Consider the following 15,049-nt stretch of genomic DNA (forward strand, 5'->3'; position numbering starts at 1 on the left):
CAGCCCCTCTGGCCTCAACATAGCTGTCTGCTGTTTCATGAGACCCTTGGGACAACCATGCCCAAAAGGCCTCCTTCTTCAGCTTGATGGCTTCCTTCACCACTGGTGTTCACCAGCTGGTTCTTTGGTTGCCTCCTTGATAGGCACCAACAACCTTTTCACCACAGCTTCTACTTGCCACATCTGCAATGGAGGCTTTGAAGAAGAAATTCTCCTGGAGGTGGGAGTTGAATACCTCACGGACAGGGGCCTCTGCCAGACAGTCCCAGTTCACCCTCACTAATCGTTTTGGTTTGCCAGGTCTGTCTGGGAGCCTCTCCTGCCATCTACATCCAAAACGTATAGCAGGAGATCTGATGATATAACCACAAAGTTGATCATCAGTCATTATCTTTAGGTGTTCTGGTTTCAAATACAGTTATGAACCACCTTATGCTGGGACACGGTGTTTGTTCTAGCCAATCCATGACTAACACAGAAGTCCAATAACAACACACCACTCAGGTTCAGATCAGGGAGGCCTCCCAATTATGCCCCTCTAGGTTTCTCCATTGTCACCCATGAGAGCATTGAAGTCCACCAGCAGAACAATAGAGTCCCCAGTTGGAACCCTTTCCAGGACACCACCCAGAGACTCCAGGAAGGCCAGGTACTCTGAGCTGTTTTTTGGTGTGTGCATGACTGACAGATTAGAGTTTTTGATTTTTTATGAACTGCAAAACTTTTTTTTTCATTTTGTCTTTACTGATTATTGAATCTAGATTGATGGGTAAAAATGGCAGTTTTATCTATTGGAAATTAAATCTCTAATACAATAAAGTGTAAAAAAAAAAAAAGTGAAGGGGTCTGATTACTTACTCATAATAATCCAATAATAATCCTTACATAATCCAATTCCAATTTTCCACACATATTGAGAAGATTAGTTTTAAATTGTCAATTTTCAAATGTGGCTGCATATAAATTAGAATATTTAAATAAAAACATTGCAAATATTACTTTTGCATAGTGTATTTGAATATTTATGGGCTCAGGAGGCAGAGTGGGTTATTCACTAACCAGAAGGTGAGTGCTTCGAACCCCAGCTCCTCCAGGCCAGTGTGCAAAAGTATCCTTGGGGAAGGCATTTTGTATGTGCGTGTGTGTGTGTGTGTGTGTGTTTAAGTGACTGGAAAAGCGCTCCATAAAATTCAGTCCATTCAGTTTAGGTTAGCCCTGCAGTAACATCTGAATTTTAAACTGATAAAAATATGCAGTGTTCTAACCACTAATCGTTAGTCTCATACCTTTGAGTATATGGCTCCACTCAGGACTAGACCGTTGTGGATCCAGATGATGGACGCAGCAGGTTTGGCATTGTCTGCATGACATGTGAGGTTAAGGTAGTCACCAGCCCGTAAACTCACCACTGGGGCCCCCACTATCACAGGGTCATCAGGAGGAACTGTGGAGGAGTTAGATGTTAGATCCTGTTATATTTCTTGATTGATTAACATCAGATGAAATACAGCATATATGTTTTAAAACTAATACCAAGACATTAGTGCAAGGTGCAAAAATAAGAAAAAAAAACCTCTCACACATACCTCTACCAAGCGTGCACAGTTCTCTAAAATATTCATAGAGATTGTATAAATTTTTAATCCGAATGTAAAGTTCGATCTGTATCAAAATAGATGAACATGCTGATTAGTTGGGGGGAAAACCTAGATACTAATAGTTACTCACAGTGGGTGTGTGTTATGTAAATTATTCTGCCTTATCCAAATATTTTTGTATTATAAATTTGTAGGGCGAGTTCTGAAAAACTGACAGTCTGTGTTGTTTAGAGCTATGTCCAATAAGGCATTGTTTTAGAACCAGTAAATCTAAGAATTCCTTCAATTCATTCAGATGTTATTAGATTTAACAAAAAGTAGTGTGACAAATCAAAAACTGAGCAGTCCTTCATTAATTTGTGGACTAACTTTTCCCCAAACTAAGTGAAATATGTGAGGGGAGATCCTGCTACCTTAGAGACAAACAAACATACAGGACCATAACCATAACCATAAATAACAGAACACACCAAAATAACTGACTGAAAGGGGCCTTACAACCTAATCAAACCTCTGGCCAGAGCAAAACACATAATTTTATTGTATGTACTTTGTAACATAGGCGCCTCTGTAACAGAAATGAATAAGGTTGTTGGGTGCCAGACAGGCAAGGTAGAAACTAACCCACCTTTACCTGTCAAATTTGTTTTTATGAATAACTTTCAATTAGAGAGTGCTTGCATCCTAGCTACTAAAGTAACAGTAGAAAAACCAACCGATAAATGTGCAATATATATCTTGTATTAATTCAACTCTTTCACATCAATAATGAAACACAACATTGCAGCATCCAGAAAGAGAAAAAAAAAAAAAAAATCAGATATCACAAATCCAAATCTCATTAGACAGTCTCTTTTGATAGTCCTGAAACCAGAGTGGGGATGGATGCAGGTGAGAGTATGTGTGAGTCCATTGGGGGGAACACTTAGGGCCAAAAATGAGCAAAATTTTAAAATTAAAATTGAAATGGCCAACTTCCTGTAGATTTGAAGCCATGTTGTCAAGAGACTTTTTGGTGCGTCTTGGCATGTTACATCATGCCTCCGAATTTCGTTCACCTCGGACAAACTAAGCCCAACGGCAAGGAGGTTTTAAGTATGTCCAAGGGGGCGCCTATGGAGCCATTTTATGGTGCCAATGAACAAGACCCCTCAGATGTCAATTTTCACCAGTTCTGATGCGTGTGCAAAGTTTTGTGAGTTTTTGAGCATGTTTAGGCCCTTAAAAATGCAATTTTAGTGTCACAAGAATAATTCTTACAATTACAATAGGGCCTTTGCATGACTTTGCACAACTTCCATTGGTGCCAACAATAGTCTATGGTAGCTGTCAACAGTTTCCCATGCATAATACTGTGCATGAGTGCTAGGGTCTTTATATAAGACCTTGGGCTGCAGGATTTTAAGAGCGGCCCTTAGAGGTGTTTGCATCTATATCTTTAATAGTTAGCTTAGATAGCTAATCAAAAAAAAAAAAAAAGAAACAAAAGTTATATAGGCTTTATCATTTTCCTGTAGTCCTCAACTTATATATCAATGCAATAGTTTAAGGAGGTAAGGAATCGAGTGAGAGCATATAAAAAGATAAAATCAGAGAGCCTATATTTCAGAGGGAGTTTATATCCATTCTGAGGTACCCAACTTAACTAACTTATTGAAAGTAGGGGTAGTACTCACAAGTGTTTATAAATTGAGTAAAGTAATTTTATGATTATTAAATTTTAAGTCTCATACATTTAATATACTCTAGAAGGTAACAAGCAGAATGATTTCCTCTAGATCATTCCATTAAGATTATGAATTGTTGTGATCTCGGTGAAATAATCAAATAACTGATTCATTTACTTATATGTATTCTCATGCGTGTGTTTCTCCATTTATAGAAGCAGTCATTCAAAGTTTGGCTGTAATGTATTTAATGGTGGCCTTCTTTTTGGAGAGCAGTGGCTTTCTCCTTGGAACCCTGCCATACACATCACACGTCTGTCTTCTGATGGTGGACTCATGAACATAAACATTTGCAAATGTGAGAGAGGCCTTTAGTTGCTAAGAAATTTTGTGACCCCATCAGGTATTAAGCACATTGCTCTTGTCATGATCTTTGTTGGTCAACCACTCCTGGGCATGGTTCATTTCAATTCAATTGAATTCAGTTTTATTTATATAGTGCCATATCACAACAAAAGTCATCTCAAGGCACTTTTCATATAGAGCAGGTCTAGACCATACGCTTTAAAATAGGTATTTACAGAGAGAGACCCAACAAATCCCACCATGAGCAGCACTAGGCAACAGTGGCAAGGAAAAACTTGAGCAGAACTAGACTCAGGGTGGGCGGCCATCTGCCTGGACTGGTTGGGATTAAGAAGGAGGGGGGGGTGGGTGAAGAACATAGCATAACACGGGTTCCATATAAAATGTAAAGTGATGCCAATGATACAGCAGTCGTAATGATAGTAGTGATAATTAAAGTATTAACTGCTAACATAGCAATACAACTAATAGCAGTGTAAGTAATTTCTAATTATAGCAGCAGGTGTTGAGTGGAGTTGTAGGAGCAGCAGGAGGCTTGTCACAAAACTTGGTAACAATGGTTACAACTTCCTCCATTTGTACTCAATCTGTCTGACTGTGTCTTAGTGGAGTCCAAACTCTTTAGAGGTGGTTTTGTAACCTTTTCCATCCTGATGAGTGTCAACAACTCTGAGGCCCTCAGAAATCTGCTTTATTTGTGCCATGATACACCTCCATAAACATGTTGTGAAGATCAGAGTTTGCTAGATCCCTGTTTTGTTTTATATATAGAACAGGGCACATCCAGTCACACCTGGTCGTTACCCAACTGAGTGAAAACACCAGAGTGTATTTGTACCTTCAAATTAACTGCTAATCCTAGAGGTTCACACTTAATACTGAATCATTTTGCTATATATTTGCAATAAATAAATGATCAAGAATAATATTTTAGTCTCATTTGTTTAATTTGATTCTCTTTATCAACTTTTAGGACTTGTGTGAAAATCTGATAATGTTTTATGTCATATATATGAAGAAATAAAGAAAACAAGATATAAAACTATAAAAAGATATGTATATTTTAGATTCTTCAAAGTAGGCATCTTTTGCTTTGATGATAGCTTATAACACCTCCTCTGTTCACCTTTTCTGTGTCTCACGAAGACATGGAAGGTGGTACCAAAAATCTCAAGTTTGGACTCATCAGACCAAAGTACAGATTTCCACTGGTTAAATGGTAAATGGTAAATGGACTGTACTTATATAGCGCTTTTCTAGTTGTATCGACCACTCAAAGCGCTTTATACTACGCGTCACATTCACCCATTCACACACACATTCACATAGCGCTTGCACTACTACAAAGTGCTCTAGCACATTTGCACACCGATGTTACAAACATTGGGGGCAACGTGGGGTTCAGTATACTTCGGCATGAACTGGAGGAGCTGGGAATCGAACTGGGAATCGCTGACCTTCTGATTAGTGGGTGACCCTCCTGAGCCACAGCCACCCCCATGGTCTAATGTCCATTTCTTGTGTTTCTTGGTCCAAACAACTCTTTTCTTGTTGTTCTTCTTCAGTAGTGGCTTCTTTGCAGCAATTCAACCATGAAGGCCTGATTCACACAGTCTCCTCTGAACATTTGATGTTGACATGTGTCTGCTACTTGAACTCTGTGAAGCATTTATGTGGGCTTTAATCTGAGGTGCTGTTAATTTGTGGTTTCTGAGGCTGGTAACTCTAATGAACTTATCCTCTGCAGCAGAAGTAACTCTTGGTCGTCCAAAGTACTCTGTAATTAACAGAATACCATGTGTCATCTGATTATTTCTTATAGTCAAAATAACCCGGAAATTATGTTTTTTAGGACTCGATTTCATGTGTATAAGCTCAGATCAATGAGGTACACAGGCCACTATGAATATATAGAGGTTCAAAACTTGCAATAGTCATAAGAACCTAAGTTAATTAAAAAATCTAACACAAGTAGTGATAATATGTATTATTACAGGTTTTTATGGTGAGTTTTAATGGAACGGTCATTTTTGACCGGGAGCACAAAATTGTTTAACATGAAATGAACACAACATGAGGGTTAAGGTGTTAAACCATACTTCAAAATATAATTGTCTCTGCCATTAACACAATATCATCCACATACAGCAAAATGTACATTGTCAGTTATTACAACTAAGTTGGCCTGCCTCAGTTCTTGAGCTAAAACATTTACATGAACTGTCACCCCAGTCTCAGGTCACCTGCACAATGGAGCAGGTTTTCTTCAAGGACCTCTCTGTATTTAGCTGGATTCATCCTTCTCTCAATTCTGTCCAGTCTCGCTGTCCCTGCTGCTGAGAGGCCCAGCCATAGCATGATGCTGCCACCACCATACTTCAAAGTGACAAATTGATGCATTTGATATTAAATCTACAACATAATAAAGTGTACAAATGAATGAATTTAGAAAAGCAGAAATATATAATATAAAAGTATTATATATGAAAGTATAAATCTGAGCATTAGTCCTCTAATTCTGTTTGCACATCCTTTGCACAATGGTGCACATCCAACATCTTCCAGGGTTGATAATGAGGCTTAGACTTGTGTGACAGGGTAGAGCTGACCATGGTCTTGTAAAATTGTACTTAGACACAAGTTTAAAAAAGCATAACATCAGAACGGATTGATGTATCGAAAATCCTTTAATGACTTTCTGCTAGCTTGTCTGCTTGTACTTCTTGTTTGGGGGCTTTAATAGTTGGGGAATGCATGTGTGTCCACACATCATCATCACCATCAACATCACCACTTCTCTTCCATTTATCCGGGGTTGGGTCATGATGGCAAAAGGCTAAGCAGGGTTTTCCAGACATCCCTACCCTAGCAACAATTTTCGGCTCCTCTTGGGGGATCCCAAGGCGTTCCCAGGCCAGATGAGATATATAATCTCTCCAGCGAGTTCTGGAGGTCTGGGGTCTTCTCCCAGTTGGGAGTGCCCAGAAAACCTCCAAATGAAGGCATGTCAGTCTCAAGCTCCTTCATACCCTCACTCATGAACAAGACCCCAAGATACTTAAACTCCATCATTTGGGGCAGCAATCTGGCTCCATGTAGCTCATTCAGGCTGAGCCCATCTGGGCTCCATGGGTGCAAACCTGGCAACCAGACACTCACCAGTGAGCTTCCCCCCCAGTTTCCCTATTCCAGGCAAGTGACTGAACTGCAAATCTGCCGTTTCATTAGGGTTAGCCTGGCCCCTCCCCCAGAACCAATTTGCCTTGGGAGACCCAACCAGGGGGTCACGCAAATCCCTCTACCATGGCATGGTGGTGATTTGCAGAGATTTCCATAGCAATACTAATAACTTAATAAAGATCCTAGCTAATGTCTTTCATTAAATCATTACAATACTAATAATTTAGTAAAGAAAGTTCACGTCGTAACCCAATGTGAGCTCTCTCTAATAAATCTTTTATTTATAGATATATACATATCTGCCTACATTTTATGTTTTTAACAGACTGTTCCACAGATAATGCTGTTTCATCCAATTTAGGGGTTGAAACAGTGGTGGTGGCCTTGTCAGTGTCTCTACAAATTATTTTAAATATAACACTTTAGATTGAAATGATTATTCCTCCTTCAAACTACTCCTGTCTAATAGATCCAGAGGGTGTCATTATGTGAATAGCCTCTGACTTAAGCACATACAGTATTACTGATTTATCTCTGCCTGATCTATTATAATCTTGGTTGTATTGTTATTTCTCTTACATGAATCTGTTTCCTTATTTCACATTAATGATACATTATCATCCAACAACAATGAAGTGTGAAATTTTGACTTACCCAGCACAGTGAGGTGAGCAGGTCGTGATCTGATAGCTGCCTGGATGGCCTGGCACTCAAAGAAAGCATCATCTTGAATTTCTGTTCTTTGGATCAAAAGATGATATTCTCCTTTACTGTGGTCTCCAACAATATCATATCGTGGGTAACCTGCAACACAATGGAAGTACAATATTTGGGTATCAAATTTGCTTCTGTGAGGTTTCACAAGACCTGGAAAACTGTCATCATCAAGCCAGTGTAGACTGTATCAAATCTCCAGTTAATTAAAAACACTGAAAAGGCTGTTGAAAAACAGCTGCACAACTTTTTGGCACTAAACAGCTATTTTGATGTCTTTGAGTTAGGATTTTGACAACACCACAGCACAGCAGTGAGCAGTGCTTCTCCTAGGATGATTGTTATGGGAAGTGTGATGTGTGTGTGTGTGTACATTTTAACAGAGACTTATAAAACTCAAGCTTTTGTATCAACTCTTTGTTACAAGTGTTCGGAGGAGCCTCTCACACTGAGCTGAAACAAATACACATAAATTAGTTAAATAACATCATAAAATATTTTCTTTTATACATTTTTATTTATTTTTTTCTTAGGTATCAATGGAAAGGGAAAAACTAACTCACGAATAAAGCCATCTCACACAGGACTAATACATTGGTATGACCTATTTTATATCAAATACACACGCAAATTGATGGAAATTCCAAAGTGACTTCATTACCATTGGATATTGATAGTTATCTCTATAGCTGAGGTTATATTTGAAGTAATCATGCTTGCTTCAATGTTGAGGCTACCGTCCTCCTCGATGAGCACAGTTTCACAGTTGAGAAATGGTAACCTATGGTCCTTGGTATCCGCTCTGGTGAACTTGATGTATTTGTCCACTAAGTTGATATGTGCAGTGAAGGCCTCCACTTCCTGGGTTTTGATTTTGTCATTCACTTACCTAAATCAATGGCTGGATGTTGTTCCTCTGAAGGTGCTCAGAGCTTTGTTCTCAACCTATTGCATGTAGAGGTCGGCCACAGTGGGTGACAGTGGGGAACCCATGGCACATCCATGCTTTTGTCTGTAGAAACCCTTGTCGTATTTGAAATATGTGGTGGTAAGGCAGAGGTCTAGTAGGGTGCAGATCTGGTCTGGGGTGAAACTGGTCCTGCTGTGTAGGGAGTTGTCTTGTTGTAGACATTTCCTGAAAGTCTCCACTGCTTTGGCTGTGGGTATGCAAGTGAAAAGTGAGGTGACATCAAAAGACACCATGGTTTCATCTGGAGCCAGTTTGAGTCTCCGGACCTTGTTGGTGAAATCTATGGAGTTCTAGATGTGATGAGGAGTGTTGCCCACCAGCAGCACTAACCCCTCGAGACAGCACTTAAAACGTGGTTGCCCTAAGTGGGCCTTCATCAAGTCAGCAAAAAGACAAGCCACAGATATCAACTGGTGAGGAACAGGAGAACAGACGCAACAACATTGTCATCCCTTATGTGGCAGGACTGTCTGAGAAATTCAAAAGTATTTTCTCCAAACATCCCAGTGCACTTCAGACCTGCCAACACCACTGGCCTAAAGGACAGAAACTTGTTCATCCCAAGGACAAGACTCCCACACAAGTTGAGTAACCTTGTGTACACTGTACAATGCTGTGAGAAGTGCTTGGACCTGTACATAGGAAAAACCAAACAACCACTCCACAAGCGCATGGCACAACACAGGAGAGCCAGCTCATCACGGCAAGATTCGGCTGTTCATTTACATCTATAGGAGAAGAGACATTCCTTTGAGGACAACAAGGTCCACATTTTGGATAGAGAGGACAGATGGATTGAGAGAGGAGTAAAAGAGGCCCAGAACCTACATCTTTAAACAGAGGTGGTGGCCTACGACACCAACTTTCCGCCACCTATAATGCAGTCCGGAGATCCTTGCCCAGGTGATTTAACCCCCATTCACACCTTGAGACATGTGACCCTAACAACTCACATGAGGTCAGGGTGGAGCAACGAGTCACACCTAGGCTCGCATAATGACAGGACAACAGCATCAGTAAGCTCTTTTCAATGAATAGGCTTTGATAAACCCACTGTAGACAGACAGAGTTAGAGACCAGTCATGAACATAGTGGAGCAGATTTTTTTTGGTGGTTGGTGGAGAACAAACAGTAACTGACGTGTTATGATTTTGATTCAGCATTAGTTAAACCTATGAGGAAAACCAGAGAGAGCTTCAGGTGTCAGGCTCAAATCTAAATACAACACCTGAGGAGATTAAGACCTTCTTTGGAGTCTCAAGAGTGTCAGTAGTTGCTGAGTCCATGACAAGGGATCGCTTTTTCAAGATCAGATGTTCTCTCAAAATCACCAATCATCTTAATGTAGCAGAAGAAGAGAAGAAGCAAAACCTGCTTTGGAAAGTCAGCCCACTTCTGAAGAAGGTGCAACAAGGCTGCCTAAACCTCCTCAGGCCAGGAAAAGTTTCTGTTGATGAACAAATGGTTCCCTTCACCGGTCGATGTCCAGTCCGTCAATTCGTTCCCGGCAAGCCAAATCCGACCGGATTAAAGGTGTTTGTTCTTGCTACTCCAAATGTAATCGTGTTGGATTTTTTTGTCTATCAAGGAAAGAAAAACTTCATTGGCAGAGACACAGGACTTGGAATAGGAGCAAATGCAGTTCTTCGCTTGGCTGAGTCCATTCCCAGAGGAACTCACATGTATTTTGAGAGGTATGATGATGATGATGACAATGACGATGACCCTGGTGGTGTTGATGATGATTCCCTAAATACATATGGCACTTATGGAACTTTTTGTATCCATGTCTGTCTAGGTACTTCACCTTGATCAAACTATTGGATAAATTGCTGGAAAAGGGCTTGCCTGCAAGTGGAACACTGATGAAAAATAGAGTCCCAATGGAATGCAACATTACATCTGATGAAGAGTTGCAGAAAAAAGGGAGAGGATCCTCCGTAATGGTGACAAGGAAGCCTGCTGAGTTGGCTGTGACAAAATAGGTTGACAATAAACCAGTGCTCATGGAATCCACAGTGCATGGAATAGAGCCCCAGGATACCTACACCAGATGGTCACAGAAAGACAAAAGGCATGTTCAAGTGTCAAGACCTGCAGTGGTGGCAGAGCTCAGCTTTTGTCCAACCGCACTAGGAAGTGGACTGTTCACACAATCCTACACTTCTTTGATCTGGCCACCACCAACTCCTGGTTGCAGTACAAGGAAGACAGCGAGGCCTTGGCACGACCCATGAAGAAAACTCTCCAATACCTTGAGTTCAAACTGCTCTTGGGTGAGAACTGATTGCCCAGGTGCAGTCAGGCCAAACTGATCCGATTGACTCAGATGCATCCAGTGATGCATCTGGGCCCCAGCCAGATAAGCACGTGAGAAAGTGTGGAACTGTCCATTTGCCACAGATGATGGACAACCCCAATACTTTCAGGTGCGGAGCAGAAGGATGCAGTGGAAAAACATTCATCAAGTGCCTCAAGTGCAATATGTACCTCTGCATCTCAAAGAAGAAGAACTGCTTCATAGAGTACCACAAATGAGGGCTGAATCAGAATAGCCTAAAGCAGTGGTTCCCAACTCCAGTCCTGGAGTACACCCTGACAGATTTTTTTTCCAACCCAGAACTAACACCCCTGATTCAACTACTACAATAATGAGCTAGCTCTTGATTAGTTGAATCAGGTGTCTTACATTTGGGTTGGAACAAAACAATTCTGTCAGGGGCTACTCCAGGACTGGAGTTGGGAACCACTGGCCTAAAGGATGTGATATATGATATCAAGAGTCCTCAGATTTGACAACAGAGATACAAGGGAAAAATCTAACAAACTTGCTCCCATCAGGGATGTTTGGGAAAGATGGGTGAAGCTCCTGCCACTGATGTTCAACCCAGGGGCAGAGGTGACAGTAGATGAACGTTTTGTCCCTTTCCATGGAAAATGCCCCTTCCGCCAATACATGCCCAGCAAGCCAGGCAAATACGGTATAAAGATCTGGGCTGCCTGTGACGCAAAAATGAGCTATGCATGGAATCTCCAGATTTACACAGACAAATCTGCAAGTGGCATCCCTGAGAAAAACCAAGGAAAATGTGTAGTCCTCAATATGACTGCAGGACTGCAGGGTCACAATATCACTTGTGACAACTTTTTCACCAGCTATGACCTTGGACAAGAACTTCTTAGGAGGAAACTTACAATGGTGGGCACAATAAAAAAAAAAAACAAACCTGAGCTGCTTGCTGCAATTTCTCAGGTGAAGGACAGGGCCCCGCTGTCTTCAAAATTTGCCTTTACAGACACCACCACTATTGTGTCATATTGTCCAAAAAAAAAAAAAAAAAAAAAAAAAAAACGGGGTGTGGTACTCATGTCCACTTTTCACAGAGATGCAGCTGTGTCATCAGGAAGTGACAAAAAGCCCAGAATTATCCTGGACTATAATAAAAACAAAGGAGGAGTGGACAAGCTGACTGCCACCTACACTTGCCAGCAGATGACCAGGAGATGGCCAATGGTTGTCTTTTATAACATGCTAGATGTGTCTGCATGCAATGCATTTGTGTTGTGGACCCACATCCACCAAGGGTGGAACTCAATCAAAAAAAAACAAGCGGAGAATGTTTCTCGAGGAACTAGGAAGTTCCCTTGTCAAGGCACACATTGAACGAAGGGAACGGGTGCCCTGAGACCTAGCTGCTCCTTGGTCAGACAGCTGCAGAGTCACCTAGCACTCCATCCATGCCATCAACATCACAAAGAGCATCAGCGCCAGCATCCTCCACAGCCAGCCCTACCTCAACATCAACCAGCACAGCCACAGCCACAACCCCAGTGAGGCCACCTGATTCTAAAAGAAAGAGGTGCCAGGTCTCTGCCCTAGCAACAAGGACAGAAAGACAAACACATCATGCTTCTAGTGCAAAAAATATCTCTGCAAAGAACACACTAAAAGTGTCACGTTTTGCCACTGATGCATCTAAACACACACACAAAAAAGGACTTTTTTGCCTTTTTCTTGAAGAAAATATGTGTGGGTCAAAATTGACCCATAACACCATAAATGTTACTATGATTCATAATATTAGGAAAAAATAAAAAATAAATAAATAAAACAAATCTTAAGAGATGTGTTCTAATACCCCACAGTAATAGTCAGGTAACATAACAACCTTTTATTTATTAAAATAATTTTCTTAGGTTTATTTTACCATTTTTTCAAAATTTGAAAACAAGAGGTATGCTGTCAAATGAAAGGCCCAGGGGGCCAAATCAAAAATATTTAAACCAATCTTTTCATGGGTAAGGAACATAACAAGGTAACAGAGAGGTAAGAAACAAATTGGATGATAAATAATTTTTTTTAGGGTATTTCATGGCTGATTTAAGACACAGGTCAAAACTGACCCGCTAACATAGGAGATAGTAACAGAAGGCTAACACAAAAGGAAGGTTAAGCAATTATTTCATTTGAGACATTTACAGCTTGGTTTTATAGTCCACACAAAACCATGTATGTAAAACCAAGTTGGCTGTGTGTAAAACCAGAAATTACATGAGAGCATGTGCCACTCACAGATGTCTTCCTTTCTCTAACCACTTAACAAAAGTAGCCTGATTCAAGTGAACCGCTGTCTGACACATTCCTCAAATCTTGATTTTATGTTGTCTGACAAAGTAAATTATGGTCAAATGTTAATGAAAACAGCTGCAGAGAAATTCACAGAGAATCAGTGACAATCAGTGTTTTGTTAAATACAGTGTTGTATTTCTCCAACCATTCCCCAGACCCTTCTGACAGCAGAAGTTAACATTTCCAAAAGACAAGACACACTACAGATGTGAACATATGATTTTTGCCTCAGATGGTCCCAATAGGCAGCTGCATTTTCCCCATAAATAAATAGTGCTCTTGGCTGCACAGACTGTGTTTGGTTCATATAGCCCAAGTGCAGAGGACTGGATGAGGTGGAATACAGATGGGAGGGTCTGGTGATTAAGCCAGCCAGCCACACCACTGGTCTCATGGCTCTGAAACAGCAGAGCCAATTACAGTCAAGTGTAACTTTCATTATTGTGCACATTACATGTTTGGATTACTTTACTTACAAGTTAAACATACTAATTTATGTTCCTTGTTACAATGTGCAACATTATTATAGACTTTGCAGAATTATGCAGCTGAGGAGAAGAAGAGAGACTTTAAATTCATCATTTATTCATCAAACTGCAAAATGTGGTATAGCAATGTAAGGCCTTTCAAGAATAAAACATGAACTGCTGAAACTTCAAAGACAGATGGAAAGAGGGGTCAGAATGGTCAGGACTGATGAGCTCTGGTAATTCGATGGCTCCCACATGGCAAACTGACCAGTCTGTGTTTAGAGTTGTGTGGGGTAATCTAGCAACCGCCACGTGTCATACACATGGTATTTAATCAAGATAAAGATGGTGGATGATTGTGTGTAATGACACTGCGCTTTGACAAGGCAGATTTAATAAACTGAGGGAGAAGCTTTTATAGCTATAAACTATGAACCACAAATACTATCAGAAACACATCCATTTATGGACCAGGTGGTTGGGAAGCATTTGAGTAAAACTGTTAATTTATGCTTTAAGCATTATTTAGTTTTTTTTTATTTTTGGCTGAGAAACAGTTAATCTGCCAAAGTTTGATCCTTCCTCTGTTGAATCCACTCCTGGTTCTAAGTTGAATTGCTTGGTTTAAAGTTCCTTTTCCTCACAACCAGTTAGAAAAGGAGGAGCGGCAAAGAGCAAGGGAATTTCAGAGACAGCTATTAAAGGCAACAGTTAAGAGTTGCAATTGAGTTCAAGTTCTACTGGACTCTGCACTTGCTTTTGAAGTAAAAACATTTCTTGGGTTCCTGCGTTATGTCTGAGTCTGAGGTTAAGACTTATTTCACTGTGTTTGAACACATATCCACTGCACTGAGCTGGCCACAGGATGTGTGGACCCTTCTACTCTGATGTAAATGAACTGGTAAAGCTCAGAGAGCTTGCTTTTCACATTCTGCTGCAGATAACCTAATGTAAGTAAAAGTATAGTTGGCATAGAGAGTTCTGAGTTTTGAACCCCAGTTTGCCCAGTGTGTGGAGTTTCCATGTTCTCCCTGTGCCTGTGTGGGTTCTCTGTGGGTACTCTGGCTTCCTCCCACAGACCAAAAACATGCAGGTTAATTGGTGACTCAAAATTACCCACAGGCCTTTATATATGTTAGCTCTTGTCTTTTTCTTGAGTAGAAAAACTGACAACATCTGTAATACAATCTTTATATCTTTATGATTTAAATTAAATCTTGAATGTTTGACTTGTAGATGAATCAGTATTTTATTCCTATCAGTTAATACGATCAAATAAGTGAATTTGCTATTACCTGACAGATCCCTGTTAACACCCAAGGCCATGCCATCACGCAGCCATAGCACCATTCCATGGTAGCCAGGGATGGAACAGGGCAGAGTGACCGGCTGGCCTGCCACCACCACCAAGTCTGTTGGTTCTTGGGTGAATACAGCAGAGCTTCCTGGAAGGG

The 15,049-nt window shown here is 40.6% G+C and overlaps 1 protein-coding gene across 2 annotated transcripts in view; it reads right to left on the bottom strand.

The window, feature by feature from the left end:
* The window catches only part of LOC108893945 (kin of IRRE-like protein 3), a 150,033-nt gene that overhangs the window by 51,681 nt on the left and 83,303 nt on the right, over window positions 1-15,049 (bottom strand). For both annotated transcript variants that reach the window (XM_018692437.2, XM_018692438.2), the window contains exons 2-4: window positions 14,891-15,040; window positions 7,466-7,615; window positions 1,287-1,444 (exon numbers count right to left, since the gene is read on the bottom strand). In XM_018692437.2, coding sequence (XP_018547953.1) covers window positions 1,287-1,444; window positions 7,466-7,615; window positions 14,891-15,040 — 458 coding nt within the window. The remainder of the gene's footprint in view (window positions 1-1,286; window positions 1,445-7,465; window positions 7,616-14,890; window positions 15,041-15,049) is intronic.

The sequence above is a fragment of the Lates calcarifer genome, linkage group LG20, assembly GCF_001640805.2.
Source record: "Lates calcarifer isolate ASB-BC8 linkage group LG20, TLL_Latcal_v3, whole genome shotgun sequence".
NCBI classification, from domain to species: domain Eukaryota; kingdom Metazoa; phylum Chordata; class Actinopteri; family Centropomidae; genus Lates; species Lates calcarifer.